This window comes from Prionailurus viverrinus, chromosome C1 (genome assembly GCF_022837055.1).
Source record: "Prionailurus viverrinus isolate Anna chromosome C1, UM_Priviv_1.0, whole genome shotgun sequence".
Classification (NCBI taxonomy): Eukaryota; Metazoa; Chordata; class Mammalia; order Carnivora; family Felidae; genus Prionailurus; species Prionailurus viverrinus.
Window position 1 is genome coordinate 121,491,251 of NC_062568.1, and position 21,468 is coordinate 121,512,718.

The 21,468-nt window shown below is 41.3% G+C and overlaps 1 protein-coding gene and 1 pseudogene across 1 annotated transcript in view; one reads left to right on the plus strand and one right to left on the minus strand.

The window, feature by feature from the left end:
• Positions 1-8,538, minus strand: part of FNDC7 (fibronectin type III domain containing 7) — a 29,314-nt gene extending 20,776 nt beyond the window's left edge. Inside the window, exons 1-4 of the mRNA XM_047870944.1 lie at positions 8,476-8,538; positions 7,929-7,947; positions 3,566-3,820; positions 2,077-2,337 (exon numbers count right to left, since the gene is read on the minus strand). Coding sequence (XP_047726900.1) covers positions 2,077-2,337; positions 3,566-3,820; positions 7,929-7,947; positions 8,476-8,538 — 598 coding nt within the window. The remainder of the gene's footprint in view (positions 1-2,076; positions 2,338-3,565; positions 3,821-7,928; positions 7,948-8,475) is intronic.
• Positions 189-287, plus strand: LOC125174227 (uncharacterized; annotated as a pseudogene).
• Positions 8,539-21,468: the final 12,930 nt, after the last annotated feature.

The following is a 21,468-nucleotide window of genomic DNA, read 5'->3' on the forward strand; positions in this document are numbered from 1 at the left end:
GTTAGTTGGTTAAGCATCCAACTTCAGCTCAGGTCATGATCTCACAGTTGGTGGGTTGGAGCCCCACGTTAGGCTCTGTGCTGAGCTCAGAGCCTGGAGCCTGCTTCGGATTCTGTGTCTCCCTCTCTCTCTCTGCCCCTCCCCTGCTCATGCTCTGTCTCTGTCTCTCTCAAAAATGAATAAACATCAAAAAAAAATTTTTTAAATAATAAAATTGGAATGATATGGATTAGCATGGCCCCTGCATAAGGAATGGCATGCAAATTCATGAAGCATTACTTAACTAATTAAAAAATAAAAAGAGGAAATCTGGACATAGGCATACACTTCCAGGTAGAATGCCATGTGATTATGAAGGGCACCATCTATAAGCCAAGGAGAAAGGCCTGGAACAAATCCTTCCCTCATAGTCCTGAGAAGGAACCAATTGTGCTGACATCTTGATTTCAGACTTCTGGCCTCCAAAACGGGGAGACAACAAATCTGTGTTGTTTAAGTAGGTTTGTGGCACTTCGTTAAGACAGCCCTAGCAAACTAATAGAGAGGCTAAATCTATACTCTAAAAAATTAAAAAAAAAAAATTTTTTTATGTTTTATTTATTTTTGAGAGAGAGAGAGCAAGCATGTGAGGGACAGAGAGAGAGAGAGGGAGACACAGAATCCGAGACTGACTCTGTCTCAGTCCAGACTCTGAGCTAGCTGTTAGCACAGAGCCAGATGCGGGCCTCGAACCCGTGAACTGGGAGATCATGACCTGAGCTGAAGTTGGATGCTCAACTGACTGAGCCTCCCAGGCACCCCAATACTCTAAAATATGTTTAAACATGGGAAACAAATGAAAAAGGAAAGCTTTAAGAAAACAGTCACCTTTGGAGGTGGCTGTCCCTGACCCCAGCCTGATGGAGAGGTTTCCTCTCATACCACTCTGGGCCTGCAAATCCTTCTCTCAAAGCACTTGTTACACTGAACTGTAACCACTGATTTATGCATTGGTCTCCCCTAAGACACAATCAGTTCTCCAAGTGTAGGGATTACACTTTAATTGATTTTGTGTCCCCATCAGCTAAATGATGCCCAGTACATAGTGGGCCCTCAGTTAACGTTTGTGGAAAGAAAGAATGAATGAATGCATAGAAAAAGGCCGGGAGAGACTGGTTTATCACAGACATCCTGACTCACCAGGCCCATCAAGAATCACCTTAAGGCCACCTTGCTATGATGTCGCTCTAGAGAAGAATTACAAAAGGCACACCCTTTCTCCTTGAATTTCTGTCTTGACTCACAGATAATGGGGCTTCCATCCCACCCTCCAAACTTAGGGTATGTTGGAAAGAACAGCTCTGGTTTCTTTCCTCCCTTTCCTTGGTCCTCTCCAAGGGATGAAACAGCTTATCTGGTTGGTGAGAGTCTGGCATTAGGCCACATTGTCAGTGGGTGGCTTACTCTGTCTCGAGAGAAAAAAAATCCCTCTCCTTCCCTCCCTCTCCCTCTCATTCTTTTTGGCTTACTACAGCAGATCGGTTTGGGTTTCCACGTATCATGCAGTAGGATCCCCTGAGCAGGCCTAAGCTGAGGTTTGGGGCAATATATCTGAAATTCTGATTCCCAGCACAGCATAAAGTACCCTAACAACAGGAACTTTGGTTTGCTGCTGGATCTCTAGAGCAATGCTCGCTCAAAGTTGGCTCACACTCACTAAATGGCTACTGAATAAAATGAATTCCTGTTTGTCCCAGTTCTTTCTGTTTATGCTGTTGGTCTAAGCTAGGAAGGGTCGGGGAGACTCATAAACCTAGCAAAAATCATCTCCTGTTGTGTGATACGGCATGTGTATGCTTGAAATAAGTTAGATATCAGAGACAGAGAAGCCATGCTCTGTGTATTCTGAGCACCATTTCTTTATACAGGCAGTCAGCGTTTAAACTACCGCACTATAAATAAACTCATAATAAATTTAAATATCTACCGCCAGCTGCTCTGTACTTATCAGTTAACACCCGCTTCCAACAGCTACGATGCATAGCCTCTCATTAATCAAAAGGGAGATTGCTTGAGGCTGAGCTGGGAAGTCCTTACTTGTTCTCTGATTGCAGGTGGAGTCATCCCCAGGGGTTCCATTGGCATTCCACGCATAGGCCTTTATGGTGTAGAGAGTCCCAGCATCTAACCTGGTGAATGTCAAGGAGGTGTTTGTGGTATTCTCTTTCCATATTCTACCCAAACCATTGGCTCGCATAATGGACACAGAGAATCCAATTGCCATATATACAGCTTCCCACTGCACAAGAATAGAGTCTGGACTTGGAGAGCTTACTTCTAGAATTGGTGCAGCCAACACTATGAAGACAAAAACACATGCATTTGTGTTAGGAAACTCCAATACAGGATAATTCAGATTTAGAAATAAATAATTTGAGGTTGATCATCCATATTATGAAATAATTATTTGCTTTGCAAAAGGATTTACGGTAGGTAGAGTTCCATTAAATAATGGCTATCTAGGGGCACCTGGGTGGCTCAGTTGGTTAAGCGTCCAACTCTTGCTTTTGGCTTGGGTCATGACCTTGAAGTTGGTGAGTTTGAGCCCCACACTGGGCTCCAAGCTGACAGCATGGAGCCTGCTTGGGAGTCTGTCTCCTCTCTCTCTGACCCTCCCCCACTTGCGCTCTCTCTCTCAAAAATAAATAAATAGGGGCGCCTGGGTGGCTCAGTCGGTTAAGCTCCGACTTCGGCCCAGGTCACGATCTCATGGTCCATGAGTTCGAGCCCCGTGTTGGGCTCTGTGCTGACAGCTCAGAGCCTAGAGCCTACTTTGGATTCTGTGTCTCCCTCTCTCTCTGCTCCTCCCCCGTTCATGCTCTGTCTCTCTCTGTCTCAAAAATAAATAAACATTAAAATAAATAAATAAATAAATAAAAATAATGTGTATTATAATACACATTATTATAAAATAATAAAATATATATTATGTATATATAAATAATGTGACTATCTAAATGTGTATTAATCACAAATGACTCATTAAAGGAATGGGGAACAGAATAACTCTAATATTAGGCATGACTTTCAACTGGAGGTTTGTAAGAAATTATATAAAATATCCCTGTAATTATAATATGGGGAAATGGTTTATAATATTTTTTTAGAAAATTTTTATGTTTATTTGCTTATTTTGAAAAGGGGCAGAGGAGCAGAGAGAGAGGAGTGAGAATTTGAAGCAGGCTTTGTGCTGTCAGCCAAGAATCCAATGTGGGGCTCGAACTCACTAACTGTGAGATCATGACCCGAGCCGAAGTCTGATGCTTAACCGAGTCACCCAGGTGCCCTTAAAAGCAGGGATGTTTGTAAAGACTCCCAAAATGGGTTTTATTTTCCAAAGCATCTGGAATTTAAATACCACCACCTCCACAGATATCTGAATTCCTAAAACATTTGGTGGCTTTCACCTCTGGGCCCTGAATCGTAGGCACTCAAATGACACAAAATTATATCATGTACTTGCAGCCTCAGTATAATGGATCCAGGTCACAAACAATAGCCTGACAGAGGACAAGCATCCAGGTACCTGTCTTTGCCTGCTTTGGAAGCGATGCTGGGCTTCTCCCAGTGGCACTGACGGATCTGACAGTGATTTGGTACAAGGTTGCAGCCTTCAGGCCTGTCACAGTGCCTGGGGAATTGGCCACCATGGTTTCAGTGACAGTGTCTCCATCTTCAGCCGTGAGGAGATAACTGGTGGCCCCCGGCACTGTGGCCCATTCCACAGTGATGCTGGTGCTGATTTTTGAATATGCCTGATCAATAGTGGGTATTTCAGGAGCTGGAAGAGATATTGAAGTTGTACATTAGCTAGGATATCTATGAAGATTACTTCTTTCACCGTTTTCTTTTTCTTCTTCTTTTTTTTTTTTAAGAGATTTTATTTTAAGTAATCTCTGCACCTAATGTGGGGCTCGAACTTACAACTCTGAGATCAAGAGTCGCATGCTCTCCCGACTGAGCCAGCCAGGCACCCCTGCCCTCATTTTCAAGATCAAGACAAAACAGAGAAAAAGAAACGCAAAGCTACTCTCCAAAAGAGAGCCAGAAAGCTCAAACTTCTCATTCAGAATGGGATTTCAAAGAGGTTTTTTCCAGTTGCCTCTGGGATAATTTGTATTTTTTGTACTTTTCAAAGGGTTAAATCAGAGTGGGGAGTGGGGCCCCTGCCTGGCTCAGTCTGTAGAGCATACGACCCTTGATCTCAGGGTTGTGAGCTCTAGTCCCACATTGGGGATAGAGCCTACTTTAAAAAAAAAAAAAAAAAAGCAGGGAATGATTGTGGGAAAGAACTCTGAGAGGAAGGAGAGAGTCATTGAGGGGCTTCGTTCCAGAGGCTTCCACACTGGTTTGGCACTCTGTGAATTCCCAGGCCTTCTCTGCTGCCACCAATCTCCCCTCCCAGCCCCTCACCTATGCTCCACTGCCTCCACCTGAAGGCCAGGGTCTCACCTCTGCTGTGGCTATGTCTCCATCTCATGCACTTGCACATTTCCCACAAGGTATCTAATCTAATGGAGGAAGAGGGAACATTGAGTTCTTTGTTTTATGATTGCTCTATCGTACTTTCTTTCATATTATCAGAGTGGAACCATTTTTAGATTCTTCTATATAAAACAAAAATAAACATTATTGTCCCACTCTCCATCAAAACACCTGCCCCAGCATAAGAAGGAGGTGCCGTGGTCTCTCCTCACCTGGGCCAGGCCATGGTTTGTCTGTGGGACATCAATGCTTATGTCATGAGTTTATATAAGGCATTCCTGCACTTTGGGTAAGGGGTAAGAGATACAGCATGGTAACAAGATTTACAACATTGTAAAACTCCACAGGCACAAAAATGCCCTGGGTGCAGGAGGTCCAAGTGGAAGAAAAGGTCAAACAGAAATAGCCGGTTTTAAGTTTGGAACTGGCACTTAGCCTTTTATGTTCAATGTACCTCACTTGCCGGCTAAAATCACTATAGACCAACTTCAAAACTAAAGGGCAAAACGAAACTATAGGGCAAAGAGGAGAAAGAGTAACTATAGACCAAATGTGTGATTTACTGGTATCGACTCCCTCCCCTCAGCAGACCCCCACCTGCCAAATCCCTATGTGCATAGACAACTTCTCTTTCTGCACCAATAGCCCAGAGGGTTGGCTTTGGCAGCAACTCAGAAATAGCCAATCTGCAAGACTGAACAAAGTCTCCACTGTGCACTGGCCAGACATTCCTTGAACGTCACCCAGGACTGTCTCTTTTGCCACCGAAAGAAAACTCTGAAAGTTACATATGCTGGGGAAAAGTCGCAGACCTGCTCATCTTAGCCATTGGCCAGCAGAAGGTGACTGCAGGAAGCACCCATGTCCCCTCTCCCCCATGGCAGGATAGACAGCCCCATCAAGGGCCCCCTCTTCACCCCTCCCCCACCCCCCAATCATCCCCTTTCTGCTATCAGCTATTTGTCCTGTGTTATAGGTCTTCTTTCCTCTAACTAACTTGGTTGTGTCTCTCAACTCCTTTTCCAATAATTTCTACATCTTAAGATTTACTTTGAAATGTAAAATATCTACATCTCAGGATTGTTGTGAGGATTAAGTTAAATATTGCATGCGAGGGAGCTTTGATAGGTGGAAAGGGCTAGTGTGTGTGCGTGTGTGTGTGTGTGTGTGTGTGTACTAGGATGAGCAATTTTTGGGCTTAGAAGAGCCAGACCACATGGCACTGCCATGGACAAGTGCTAGAAGGTGAAATCCTGGGGAGTCTGGGGTAAGCACAGGAGAGACAGATTGCCTGCTTCACTGGGTGGGATCTGACCAGTAATAGCAGTGAAAGATCAACACCTCTGTACTATGCTTCCCTTAAAGAAATGAGAAGCCTGACTGGGATGTGTAAGGCTCCATAAATTAGCAGGAGTTCTCCCCTCTTTCTCAGTTCTGTGTTTGGCCCACTTACTGCTCTGACGAAAGAGATAACTCTATTTTCTAGATTTGCAATCAACCACTCTGATCAGTCAAAAGTGAAAGAGACCCTTTGCTTCTCAGTATCTGTGCATTCCACCAACTCATAGAGATCTAAATTAGCTCAGGCAGCCCCGGTGGCCAGACACAGATAAAAAGCCTATTCCAGAACCCAAAGAGAATCATAATACACAGACCCAAAATGGAACCTCCTACATAGTATCAATAAAGCACATGCCATTTATTGAAAAACCAAGATGAATCAATTAATAGCATCATTGGTATCTCAGCCTGCCCCATTCTTTCTCTCAAATACTGTGGATAGTGTGGGACTAAAAAGGGCCCCGCCCTGAGGGCTCAGTGTCTCCTGCAACCTTCTAAGGACACAGAAGTAGATTTTGTTCTAGTTCTTTGTTCACCCAAAGGCCACTTCTAAAAAAAAAGTCACTTTGTATATGGCCAACCATTCCTTTTCATTGCTTCCTGGTGATCGTGAAGGTTTCTCAAGAATAAGGTAAAGGATACAAGTAAAACATGAGATAATTTTTGGAAACTTATTGCACATGCACGGATTTTATGGGTCAGCCATCTGTAACACTGTCAAATTTTTATTATTTTGTTTAAGTTTATTTATTTATTTTGAGAAAGAGTGGGAGGGGCAGAGAGAGAGGGAGGGAGAGGGTTCTCTCTCTCTGCAGAGAGACCCCTAAGCAGGCTCTGCACTGTCAGCACAGAGCTGAGGCAGGGCTCAAACTAGTGAACCATGGGAATCGTGATCTGAGTGGAAACCAAGAGCCAGATGCTTAACTGACTGACCCACCCAGGTGCCCCTATTTTATTTTAAAAATTGAAGCACCTGTCTGGCTCAGTTGATTGAGCATGTGACTCTTGATCTCAGGGTTGTGAGTTCAAGCCCCACATTGGGTGTAGAGATTACTTTAAAATAAAAATCTTTGGGGCACCTGAATGGCTCAGTCTTTTACACGTCCAACTCTTGATTTCGGCTCAGGTCATGATCTTAAGGTTCATGGAATTGAGCCCTGTGTGGGGCTCCACCCTGAGCCTGCTTGAGATTCTCTCTCCCTCTCCCTCTCTCTTCCCACCTCTCTCCCTCACTCTGTCCCCCCTTCCCCCCTCTCTCCCCCCTCTCTCCTGCTCATGCTCGCTCTCTCTCTCCCGCTTTCTAAAATAAAATTTTTAAAAATCTTTTTAAAAATCCGCCCAATTTTTAAATGGCCTTAATTGCACTTCCTTTTCTGTGGCAGACAAAATAATAAATAAAAATTGTTCTCATTTACGTTGAATTACTATGAGACCTTATTGGTGATATGATCAATATTACATGGGTCCTCTAAATAATCGAAATCTCATTGACTATAAATTTCCTCTAAAGAAATTATCCTTGGCTTTAGTCATTTATTCAGCAAAAATGACGGTAAAATTTTTTTAAAAGAAAGAATTTTTCTAGTCTTAAGTTTTCATTTTCTGTATTTTAAGGATGCACTGTTACAAGTGTAAAATCCTTTCTTATAAAAGTAGAGAATCCTAAGCTTTTACTCAAAAACATGTCTAGTTTTCTTCTCTAGTTCTTCAGAATACAAATAAGAAAAATTATATAAATTAGACTTTTCACTATTTGTGGCTAAAAATTTATTTCTTTGTCTAGAATGATAATCACCATAATATTTTACTAATGACAACTGAATTTGAGAAATCCATCACTACATTACTTTTTATACATCTCAGTACTCAATAGGAAGGTCTTATGAGGACTTGTAAGTTTGGTCCATGTATTTGTCTTACCAGTTACACTCACAGTGTGAACACTCAGGAGATGTTGAATATTTTTCCAAGATAGCTTTTCTATTTCAGGGTAGCCCAAGAATTAACAGTGGAAATTAAAATCAAACATGGGGAGGGAAAACTTGCGTTTTAAAAACTTTTACCTGTATTTGCTGAAGCAACCTGAAAAGGAAAGTTTACAAAAATTAGAACCATGAAGAAAAATGCCATTTGGGGAAATGTAAAACATAAATCGGAGCAGTAATAAATGTATCACAACATTTTCATTCATAATGCGAGCAATATCTGAATCCATACAGAGCATTTATTTGCACAAATTATTTCCCAAACTCAAATCTACCCCAAAGGAATCCTAAATAGAATTTAGAGGCTGGAAACAGATCACATTACTATTTCATTTTTCTCCCTGAATCTGCCTATTGAACTAAGTCAGTAGCTGTTGACAGATTTTTCAGAAATCTTTGTTCTTAAAATATAATGATAATCTTGTTTTCTTTCTCTAGTAAATTGCATTAAATTTCAAACATGCAAGCATATACAATCTTGGTATGGTCCAAAACTATTTTGTTTTCTATCTCCCCACCCACTAATCTCTCAAAAAGAGAGAGACAGAGACAGAGAGAGAGAGTGATAATAAATGTCTTTGTTCCCCCCTAAATAGTTGCAGGTGGGTTGGAACGGTGAACTCACCATTTTAAGACAGATAAGGCTGAATCCAATGAAAGACAAACATTTCTTGGGTCCGCCAGCCATCCTGGTGAATATAAGACTCACATGGCACACAGCAGAGTGATCAGGGTCCTCTTTGGTCCCCAGGAGGGCAGCACTGCCGGTGGTTGGGCTGTTGGGCAGCAACGTTAGGAGCAGATTCTGGGAAGTAGCTCCTCCCCTTTAGTGCGAGCAGACCCGTAACTGGGGGCACCTGGAGGCTGACAGGGACAGGTGTTTCGAAGACTGAAAAAAAGAGTTGAAAAACCACACCAAACTGGCCAAAAAACTACTGTAATCTGTGTTCCGAGGTATATGTAGAATGTTCTCTTTTTCTTTAAAAGACTTTTTTTAAAGCTTTTTTTAAAGTAATTGCTACATCCAACTTGGGTCTCGAACTCACAAACCCAAGATCAAGAGTCGCATGCCCTTCCGACTGAGCCAGCCAGGTGCCCCTAAAAATTTTTTTTCTAAATAAAATTTTACAAAGCTGTATAGAAAACTATTGATATAAGGGAATGATCATCTTAAACTGGGGGATCCTGACCGGTTTTATTCATTCTTTTTCATCTTTATTTGTTGTTCTTATTGTGGTTGTTGCAATACAAAGTGATCAGTTCTGCTGTCAGGAGCAATTTGCTGCAAAGCTTCAATATCTAGGATGAAAGGTCAGGGGCCTGAGGGGCAGAAGAATCGGGGAGATGTTGTTTAAGGGTGTAAACTTACAGGGTGCCTGGGTGTCTCGGTCGGTTAAGTGTCCAATTCTTGGTTTCGGCTCAGGTCATGATCTCAACCTAGGTTCGAGCCCCACGTGGGGCTCCGTGCTGACAATGCAGAGCCTGCTTGGAATTCTCTCTCTCTCTCTCTCTCTCTCTCTCTCTCTCTGTCCCTCCTCTGCTTTCTCTCTCTCTCTCTCTCAAAATAAATAAATAAACATAAAAAAAGGATATAAACTTAATAGTGTTGGAAATATAATGGACAACATAGTGATTATAGTCAATAATATTGTATTAAAGAACTTCGAAGTTGCTAAAAGACTAAATCTTAATTGTTCATAATGCATACAACAATGATGAGTATATGATGTGATAGAGGTGTTGACTAATGCTATTATAGTAATCACATTGCCATATATTAATGTACCAAACCAACACATCGTACACCTCAAACTTACACAACGTTATATGTCAATCATATCTTTAAAAAAGTGGAGGGGGGTACCTGGGTGGCTCAGTTAGTTGAACACCTGACTTCAGCACAGGTCACAACCTCATGGTTCGTGAGTTCAAGCCCCACATCAGGCCCACTCCTGTCGGCACAAAACCAGCTTAGGATCCTCTCTAGCCCCTCTCTCTGCCTCTCCCCTGATTGTATTCACCCCCAAATAAATAAATAAATAAATAAATAAATAAATAAAAAGATGGAAGAGCAGGAGGATGTCCCTGTGCAGAGAAAGATACCCTGAATGAATACCATTCATTTATCCACAGCACCACCCTGTAGTTCCAGCACTTCCTATTTCCAGAGCCATCATCTAGTTCAAACTCTCGATAAGCATTTAATCCAAACACTGTAATATTTAATTCTAATAATAAAAAATATGTAAATGAGTAATCAACATTGTTAATTGACTTGTATGGAATCACACAAGTATTAAATGGTGGATCTGAGGCTAAAACTCATCACTCTGACATCTGCTTCTGTCGAAAATAGAGTAAAATGGAGTGGATTTACCACCCCCAACTTCAGCTTATTATAAAACCACAATAATTAAGACAGGATTAAATAATTACAAGGATTGGCATCAAAACAGATACGTCAATGGAACAAAATAGATCAATAGTACAGCGTAGAGAGTCCAAAAATAGATCCACACATGGATAGACAATTGATTTTCAACAAAGGCAAAAAGGCAATCCAAGAGAGAAAGGGTAGTCTTTTCAACAAATGATACTGGAATGATTAAATAACCATACGCAAAAAACATTACATTTGATCCATACCTTACACCACATAAAAAATTACTCAAAATGGATTATGGAACTAAATATAGCACCTAAAACTGTAACACTTCTAGAAGAAAAAAAGAAAAGAAAAATCTTTGTGACCATAGATCAGGCAAAGAGCATGATCCATTTAAAAAATTGATAAATAGGACTTCATAAAATCAAGTAGTTCTGCACTAGTAAGAGAATGAAAAGACACCACAGACTGGGGGGAAATATTTGCAAATCACATATTTAATTTTTAATTAAAAAGTTAAAAAAATATATGTATGTATGTATATACTCTCAAAACCTAATAAGAAAACTAACAACTCAATAAAAAAATGAGCAGGGCACCTGGGTGGCTCAGTTGGTTAAGTGTTCGGCTCTTGATTTTGGCTCAGGTCGTGATCTCACGGTGGTGAGATCGAGCCCCACATTGGGCCCTGTGCTGACAGCATGAGGGACCTGCTTAGGATTGTCTCTCTCCCTCGGGGCGCCTGGGTGGCACAGTCGGTTAAGCGTCCGACTTCAGCCAGGTCACGATCTCGCAGTCTGTGAGTTTGAGCCCCGCGTCGGGCTCTGGGCTGATGGCTCAGAGCCTGGAGCCTGTTTCTGATTCTGTGTCTCCCTCTCTCTCTGCCCCTCCCTGTTCATGCTCTGTCTCTCTCTGTCCCCCAAAAAATAAATAAACGTTGAAAAAAAAAATTAAAAAAAAAAAAAGGATTCGCTCTCTCCCTCTCCTTCTGCTCCTCCCTCCCTCACGCCATCTCTGTCTCTCTCAAAGGAAATAAACTTTTAAAAAATTAAAAGAAAAGAAAAAGTAAAGCATATGTCCATACAAAAACTTCCACACAAATATTCAAAGTAGCATTGGGGTGAGGGGCACCTAGGTGGCTCAGTTGGTTAAGCATCCGATTTCAGCTCAGGTCATGATCTCACAGCTCGTCAAACCCCACATCGGGCTCTGTGCTGACAGCTCAGATCCTGGAGCCTGCTTTGGATTCTGTCTCCCTCTCTCTCTGTCCCTCCCCCACTCATGCTCTCTCTCTCTCTCTTCTTCAAAAATAAATAAAAATTAAAAACAAACAAGCATTATTTTTTTTGGCTGTTGTTTTTATTGCTCATGTTTATCACTGAACTTTTGGGGGAAAATACCCAAATAAATAGAAAATAAAAAGAAAGGGAAAATACATAACCCTGGATTGCTAACTTTTTAATTTCTCTCCTTTATGTATATTTTGTTGTTATTGTCATAATTTCATATACAGAAAATGCTAGTTTTTTGTGCTTGACAGTGACAATACAATAATAGACATTAGTATGTTCTGTGAACATCTTTCTACAACATTAATTACATGCCTATATTATCATTCTTTAGTGCTAATTATAATTTATGTACCAAATGCTACATTATAGGAGTTTAAGATGCTCCCAGGTTTATTTTGCTCTTATAAACAAGATGGCAATAAACAACAGATAGAAACTTAGAACTTAGTGTAGATGCTCAGCTATAAGAATCTCAAATAGAATTTTCACGCGGCAGTACATGAGAAGTGCTGTCTCACAGATGTCATGAGTTGGAGAAAGAACAGTGGGCTGTGTGTTTGGAAGAATTGTAGAGAAGGGTCTGGAGCTGAGCCTAGGAGATAGTTGGGGTTTGTTTTGTTTGAAAGTAAAGGAAGAGCATTTTGTGAGGGGAAAAACTGTATGATTCCTTTTTATTTATGAAACAATAGCTCCTCTAAAACATTAAATTTTTTTTTTAAAAAAAGAAAGAAAGAGGAGCAGTGCCTGGGTGGCTCAGTCAGTTGAGTATCTGACTTTGGCTCAGATCATGATCTCATGGTTTGTGGGTTTGAGCCCTGCGTCGGGCTCTGTGCTGACAGCTAGGAGCCTGGAGCCTGCTTCAGATTCTGTGTCTCCCTATTCTTTGTCCCTCCCCTGCTCTGCTCTGTCTCTCTCTTTGTCTCTCAGAAATAAATAAAACATTAAAAAAAAAAAAAAGCTAGCTCCTCTAACAATGATGCATGACCGTGCAAAGGTTTGTTTGTTTGTTTTTGTGAAAATTGCCATCCAGTTCTATTAATCTGAGAGTGGATCTTTTTATATGTGTCCCATCTTACCAGAAACCTGGGATTGTTCTAATTCCTGTTTAAGTGAGCTCATACATCAAGCAGAAAGCTTTTATTACAAGACAGTTCATAGTTTTCCAGCAGGTATAAGTTCTCCTGGAGTTACCAGAATTTCTTTTCTCTTTTTGCAAACTTAATTTCACAGATACCAACATTTTCTTTCTTAAAGAGGCCAGTGAACTATTTAAGGTTAATAGGAATCTTAATTTTGAAAGTTTTTAGTTTTTGTTTTTTTTAACGAATCTGGCTGTGGCATAATTGAACCCATGTTTTTGCCACTGTGAAAACTTGAGAGGTGAAAAAGTTTCCAATGTTTAGAGATAAGTTGGGAAAAGTATGTCCCTTAGTGTTTATTTGATGCATACCATAAGTGGCTACTAGGATACAGGTATTCCCTGAATATGACTAAGACATGGTATTGCTTCATACTGAAACATAAAAAAAACTTTTCCCATGAATGATTAAACATGGAATACTACTCAGCAATAAGAAGGAATAATAAATAAACTATTGATACACACAGCAACTTGGATGAACTTCAGCAAAATTATGCTGAGTGAAGAGCCGAGTTATATCTCAATAAAGTTGTTTAAAAAAGCAGTCTTGGGGGCGCCTGGATGGCTCAGTCGGTTGAGCATCCAACACTGGCTCAGGTCATGATCTCGCGGTCTGTGAGTTCCAGCCCTTTGTCGGGGTCTGTGCTGACAGCTTGGAGCCTGGAGCCTGCTTCGGATTCTGCGTCTCCCTCTTCTTCTGCCCTTCCCCTACTCATGCTCTGTCTCTCTCTGTCTCAGAAATAAATAAACATTAAAGGGGCGCCTGGGTGGCGCAGTCGGTTAAGCGTCCGACTTCAGCCAGGTCACGATCTCGCGGTCCGTGAGTTCGAGCCCGCGTCAGGCTCTGGGCTGATGGCTCAGAGCCTGGAACCTGTTTCCGATTCTGTGTCTCCCTCTCTCTCTGCCCCTCCCCCGTTCATGCTCTGTCTCTCTCTGTCCCAAAAATAAATAAACGTTGAAAAAAAAAAATTAAAAAAAAATTTTTTTTTTACAAAAAGCAGTCTAGGGAGCGCCTAGGGCGCCTGTTTCCCTCTCCCTCTGCCCCTCCCCCACTTGCATTCTCTCTCTCTCTCTCTCTCTCTCTCTCTCTCAAAAATAAAAACACTAAAAAAAAAAAAAAGAACCAGTCTAACTCTAACACTCTGAGATACTTCCCCTAAACTACTCTGCCTTCTACAAGTTGGCTACTTTGAATTCAAGGCATTTTTGTGCATTCAACAAGGATATATTGATTACTTACTGTATACCAAGATCTATTCTAGACCCTGGGGATATAAACATTAACAAGCCAAAGCCCTATACTCATGGAGCATACACTCTAGTAGGAAAAGACCAAAATAGGCAGCTAAAGTAATAAATGCCTAATATTTTGGGTGTTGCCAAATGTTATGAAGAAAAATAAAGCAGAGCAACAAGAAAGAATATTGAGGGGTAGAGTTTGTTTACTGTGGTCAGGGAAGACTTCTCTGACAATGAGGCGCTTGAGCAGAGCCTCCGGGAAGTGAGGATGAGCCCTTCGGAAACCTAGGAAAAGAGTATGCCAGGCAGAGGGCAAAAGAAGGGCAAAGGACCTGAGGAGCAGGAGCGCTAGGCTACAGCAAAGCGAGCACTCATCCCTCTGGCTGTAGGGAGTGTTTGTGATCACGGCTCAGGCTCAGTCTCTCAGACTTGCCCTTGGCAAAAAAGTCAAAGTCACACCTTCTTCTGGGGCGGCCACGTCCAATGAACTGGGAGATGAAGGAAGAGAAGTGCCCCTTGCCTGAATTCCGGACATATATGGAGGGGAGACGGGAATGGAGCACTACAGCATCCCCCAGGGCTGGGCGAGGGTGAGGTTGGAAGGGCACTCTCTCTCAGGTTCACATGAGCCCCGGGTTCTGGAGGTTTATGGTCATGAGTTTAAGAGACACCAGTCAGCATGATCGTAAATTTTCTCCAGTCATGTCCAGCCACTGGTGCTCGGTAACAGAGAAGACTGAGGGTTGTATCCAACTAGGACTAGGAAATACCTAGGCAAGTATGATGGAGAGAGACTGCAGGAAGGGAAAGGAGGGCGTTTATGAGGAAATGACGCATGATATCAGACTGTGGCAGCCGAGGAAGTGAGGCTGAAGGGGGTGCCATGGAGAGTGAAGAGGCAGGGACAACAGATAGGAGGCCCCAGTGGAGTCAAAGAATTGTTGGCAAGAGTATTAGAGGAAAGCAAGGAGAAAATTTGGGCGTTGGTAATTAGAGAATGGGATGTTTGAAATGGAAGCTGCGGAGAAATTTCAGTTACTGATAATGGCCAGTTCTTGGATGCAAAGAAGCTGCAGAGAAATTTCAGTTATGATAATGGCCAGTTCTTGGATGCAAACGTTGGAATCGGCAGCTGAGGTCGGGTGGAGGGAAAAACCACTGGCGGCCAGGAGATCAAGAAATTGAGAGTCCTGAGTGTTGGAAAGATTGGTCAGTGGATACTGGAATCACTAAGAATCATGGCAGGAGTAGTGAGGAAAGAGGTATCGAGACACACGTTAGACCATAAGTGTTAAAATTCTAGGGGAGTATCTCTCAACGTCTGTGGATGACACAAGCTGAGGGATAGTGGATGGTAGAATCTGATGACATGAGCTTGAGAGAAGCTAGGAGGTTCCAAGAGGGAGAAACGGTATCTGGAGGTACAATGATTTTATGTTACCAACTGGGTTCTGGCTAATGTCAACTTCTTGATTGTTGTTGAAATGGGTTATGAGTGTTACTGCTGAACACTCCACTGGCAAACAATGCCAATAAAGCCATTGTTTTGTAACATAAATGTACTTTAAAACTTCACATTTCTAAATTTGCCAACTGTCTGTAATTCTCCTTTCAGGGCCAGAATTCTGCAAAGCAGTACATGCTGGAGTTTAGGTCCTGAGGAGTATGGAGCCAGGACATCTAGAGGGGGAATGGCTACAAGAGGGAGTCTGTTTAAACATTCTCAGTGTACCAGTTGGGTAATGCTAGGAAAATTAAATTAGCCAATAATCCAAAGGCCTGGAGAGGAGCTGAAAATAAAAAATAAAAACAAAAGTCTGGTATGAAAGAGAGAAAATGTTAGGATGCTGCGTATCAAAAGACATCAGCTTTCTTGCCCATGATACCGGTGTCTATGCCTCCTGACATCCGACCTCCTTTGTGGAGCTAATGTTACATATTTTAGGCTTTGTTACTTGGTATATAATTTCAGATATAAAAACTGTAATGTCAGGATCATGCTTTTCTGAGAGTGACAAAAAAAAAAAAAACCATATAAAGAAAGTAGCTTAAACAGAAGTTTCTTTAAAAAAAATTTTTTTTTAAATTTTATTTTAGAGACAACGCATGAGTGGGGCAGGGGCAGAGGGAGAGAAAATCTTTTTTTTTTTTTCCTTTTCTTAGAGAGAGAAAGTGTGTGACATGGGGCTCTATTTTAGGATTGTAAGGTCATGACCTAAGTGGAAATTAAGAGTCAGATGTTTAACGGTTTTATTTATTTATTTATTTATTTATTTATTATTTAATGTTTATTTATTTATTTTGAGAGAGAGAGAGAGAGAACATGCTTAGTAGCAGGGGAGGGGCAAAGAGAGAGAATTCCAAGCAGGTCCCATATTGTTTGTGTGGAACCCAATGTGGGGCTCGAACCCACAAACCTAGAGATCATGATTTGAGCCAAAATCAAGAGAAGGATGCTTAACCAACTGAGCCACTCAGGTGCCCCGACAAGTTTCTTTCTGATATAAAATAGTGGAGGCAGAGCATTGAGAGCTATTATGGCAATTCTGTTTCATGGGGGTCTACCAGACCCAGGATCCTTTCAGTTTTTTAGTTTGCCATTCTGAGGATGAATTCTTCCTTTTCTTGGTCCAAACTAAAGTTCCAGTTATCATATCAAAATTCTAAGCAGCAAAATTCAGTAAAGGGGGAGAGGAAAAAAGATTAACTTTATGCCAACAAGCTCTTAAGGAAGATTCCTGCTGCCATTTACATCCCATTGGGCAGAAAGTTGGTTTCATGGCTACATCAAACTGAAAGAAAAAAGAGGCGTACACAGTCAAAAAATTCTATCACTGTGGAAAAAGGAAGAATGGATATGGGACATTTGGCAGTCTGTGCCACACGAATGTAGAAGTATAAGTCTAGGGCAGAATTTACAACATTTAACCAAAGAATAAAAAGTGAGAGAGGTAAGGAGGAAAACAGGATAGATGTGACTGCAGCTAATGTTGTCATTTGAGGGAGAGAGGACAGCAAGTTGAAGGATTTTTTTTTTTTAATCTGATAGTCTCTGTAGATGAAGGGAGAATGAGTATGGAGGTGGAGAAGGGGACTTAAGAAACTAGTGAGGATTCCAAAGAAGACCTCCAGATGGCCAACCGACACATGAAGAAATGCTCAACATCACTCATCATCAGGGAAATACAAATCGAAACCACAATGAGATACCACCTGACACCTGTCAGAATGGCTAACATTAACAACTCAGGCAACAATGGATGTTGGCCAGGATGCGGAGAAAGAGGATCCCTTTGCATCATTGGTGGGAATGCAAGCTGGTGCAGCCGCTCTGGAAAACAGTATGGAGGTTCCTCAAAAAATAAAAATAGAATTACCGTATGACCCAGCAATTGCAGTACTAGGCATTTATCCAAGGGATACAGGTGTGCTGTTTCGAAGGGACACACCCCCCCCATGTTTATAGCAGCACTATCAACAATAGCCAAAGTACGGAAAGAGCCCAAATGTCCATCGATGGATGAATGGATAAAGAAGATGTGGTATATATATAATGGAATATTACTCAGCAATCAAAAAGAATGAAATCTTGTAATTTGCAACTATGTGGATGGTTTTGTGCTAGGCAAAATTAGTCAGAGAGAGACAAATATCATATGACTTCATTCATGTGAGGACTTTAAGATACTAAACAGATGAACATAAGGGAAGGGAAGCAAACATAATATAAAAACAGAGAGGGGGACAAAAACAGAAGAGACTCTTAAATATGGAGAACAAACTGAGGGTTACTGGAGGGGTTGTGGGAGGGGGGATAAGCTAAATGGGTGAGGGGCATTAAGGACTCTACTCCTGAAATCATTGTTGCACTATATGCTAACTAACTTGGATGTAAATTAAAAAACAATAATTTAAAAAATTTTTAAAAAGAAACTAGTGAGGATTTGAAATAGTCTTTATAGGAGAAATTAAAAAGTTGTTTCATGATATAGAAGGGACATGGAGTAGGATTAATCGACCAGGAAAAAACTGGACACTGAGATTTACAGTGGCCCTAGTTCATACTTCATTTTCCTATATATCTCCCTTCTGCCCCCGGGCAGACAATTTCTACCAAGGAAAAGCAATTGCACTTAGAGCTGCTTTGTTGACTTCTTTGCCAAGTCCAATCAAGAAGATGATATTTTCTTACTGGTGCCAAGCACAGATAAGAACTAAATTGTCAAGGAAATGTCAGGTAGACATCCACTGATCAGGGATCTCTGATGGTTATGATAAAAGAAACCAGAGTTAGGCTTGTGGGTTCCAAGGTAGAGAAACTCAGGCCATCTTAAGGGGAAAAGAATTTGCAAGGATAGCCAATGACCAGACCAAAAAAAAAAAAAAAAAAAAAAAAAAAAGCAAAAACAAAATCCAACTGGAGTCTGCAGGAAGTAAGGGCGCTTCAGAGTATTTAGTGTGCCATCTTTTTCATCTTTTTCATTTCATCCTCATATGACAACTACACAAATCTTATCCATTCTTCTAAGGATTGGACAATTCTTAGTTCTCAGTCAAAATTCTGTAAGGAGTCAGTCTGGTTCACTTAGAAACTTCCCAGCAAACTTAATGGGCTGAGCCCCTTATACTAGGGGTTATCAACCAACCTAATGAATGAGGTGGGCACCCTTATGACTGTTATCTTATTCCATTGTATCATTCAGGGTCCAGTCCAAAAAGAAGACACGGGAATTTGAACTGGGAAAGTGTGATACAGAGAACTAGTACCTAGTAACAGGGGATTAATTAGTAAGGGTAAGGAGAGCTCATGAATACAGCAGTAGTGGGTATAGGAGCAGCCGATATGTCTAGGGCTGAGTCAAGTGACCCAAGTAAGGAACAAATTTGGAACAGTTTCCCTTGCAAGACTGAGAGTCTGACTTTGTTGGAGAGGGCGTGGCTGTGACCCACTGTTTGCTACTGAAGCCCAGGGCTGGAGAGGAGAGGGTGTCAACAAAACTAGTTCAGACGCAACCCACTGGGCTGTCACTGAGACTTGCTGGCAAGTGGCCCACTTAAGATTTGCTGGGAAGCTGGTGGGGGGACCAGTGCACTCGCTGGGAAACGCCCTCCCACGAGGTGCCACTGGCCCCCACACACTGCCGAAGCAAGAACACACACACAATCAGGATGAGAAGCTTTTCTTCTGCAGCATCCCTCTAGTATCCTCTACCGACAAGTTTAGTACTGTGCTAGCAGGCAAAAAGAAATGTTTGGAGCGCTGAGCCCCAGTATCACCAAGCAAAGAGAGATTCAGGAACTGAGAAGAAATAAACTAGTAACTGGTACAACCACAAATCCGTGCAGTTCCTGCACAAGGCTCAGCATAACTCAACTTCCCAGAACGGGGGTCAGACATCAGAGCATTTCATTCAGGAAGGAATGCTCACTGACCCAGTAGCTGGACTGGCTGATTGAGTCCAGCATTTAAGAAATGTCATCTATTTACTATTATTAAGGACACTGGTGACTTCAGAATTTTTTAAAAAATATAATTTATTGTCAAGTTAGCTAACATACAGCATATACAGTGTGCTCTTGGTTTTGGGGGTAGATTCCTGTAATTCATCGCTTACATACAACACCCAGTGCTCATCCCAACAAGTGCCCTCCTCAATGCCCATCTCCCATTTTCCCCTCCCCCCACTTCAACCCTCAGTTTGTTCTCTGTATTTAAGAGTCTCTTATAGTTTGACTCCCTCTCTGAAACTATTTCCCCCTTCCCTTCCCCAATGGTCTTCTATGAAGTTTCTCAAGTTCCACATGAGTGAAAACATTGATCTGTGACTTCAGAATTTCTGAATAGGAGGAAAATAGAGCGGGCAAGAGAACTTCTCTTGCATTTGCTCAGCAAGCATGTTTTCTCACTTTAATTGTATATTTATTAGGGATGTTGGGAGGCCAGGACTGGTGGAATTTGTGGGGGAGCCACTAAATTCAGGGACCCAATGGAGAAATAATTCAGCTTCAGAATGGCCAGAACAAGTACTGACCAAGGAAAACTAGCTTTAGACTAGTGGATTTTTGGTATTTGTACATCAGGGAAGCTTAAGTGAAGATTTCCTTGTGATGGCTTTTCTTTTCCTGGTACTTGTGATTAAAAAAAGAAAAAAAACAAAATTTCATGGTTTGTGTATATGAAATGCTTTAAGGTCAACTGTTCAATTTGAACAAATATAACTCATTCTTTCAACAGGCTGAAAAGACAACCTCCCCTAACCCGAATACTCCACCTGTGCAACAGAAATTTGACTATGAATGCTCTGAGCAACAATGGATTTTAAGTTGGCTATGAGAATAACATTTTCTTTAATGCATGCTGTCATGCTTCCAACAGTAACAAATGCCAGTGATCCTAAAATGAAAAAATGCCACTTCAACAGTATTCACAAAGTGCTGTAAGATCTCACAGGATGCAGTGAAGGAATTTCAGAGACTGAGACTATCAGGAAAAGTGTTTCCTTCTCCATAAAAATACGCTCTTCCTGTAATTGGATTACTCAAGGCTGACTTCATCATTTCCATGATGGAATCAGATTGGGACCAGAACCAATTTAAAGTCCATTAATTGGTCAACAGAACCAGTGAGAACTGGCCAACTAAGTCAGTTGTGTAATCAAGGCTGCACATTGGAATCAGTTGAAAATATTATAAACTGCTGTCTGGGCTCATCCCTGCCCAAATTAAAAACTACTTATATTCATATTTGACAACTCTTTGGGGGAGTACCATTAGCTTTTTTCCGTTTTACCTTTTAAGTAACAAAACAACCCCAAAGCTATTGCCTCTGGTAGACTCTCAGGAATTTAAACTTACTATTCCTTCTCAACTACTGTTCACCTAATCAGTTTTTTTAAAAAAGAAAACATCACAAACGCCCTAGGGCAATTTAGTTCTTGTGAAATTACAAGCAAGTTTTAAGAGTACTTTTATTTTTGTAGACAGGATTTGTAGCTTTCATTATATTCCTAAAAAGGAACCCATAACTCAAAGGCTAAGAACCATTGCCTTAAAGGGACAGCACTTGGGTGGCTTAACAGGTTGTCGAACTCTTGGTTTTGGCTCTGTGCTATGGGTGTGGAACCTGCTTGGGATTCTCTCTGCCCCTCCCCAACTCATGCACATTTTTCTCTCCAAACAAAACAAAAAACAAAACAAAAACAAAAACCAACCCCTCCCCACAAACCACACTGCCTTAGAGGAGCTAAGGCACTAAACCCACCAAACATTATAAACTGATCATCAAAATGAAAATTTTACATTCAAATTTCAAGATTGAGAATATACTAGCCCACGTATAGTATTTAATTGCAAATGGAACATTAGAAAACAGGTGAAAGACGTTAATACATGAAAAGGTAAAATCATTTCAGTAAGCTGAGAACACTGGATGGAAGCTATTTATAATTCTATCAAAAGCTTTTCAAGTTTGCTCATGTTCCAAGAAATAATTCTGAAGGGCACCTGGGTGGCTCAGTCCGTTAAGCATCAAACTTTGGCTCAGGTCATGATCTCACAGCC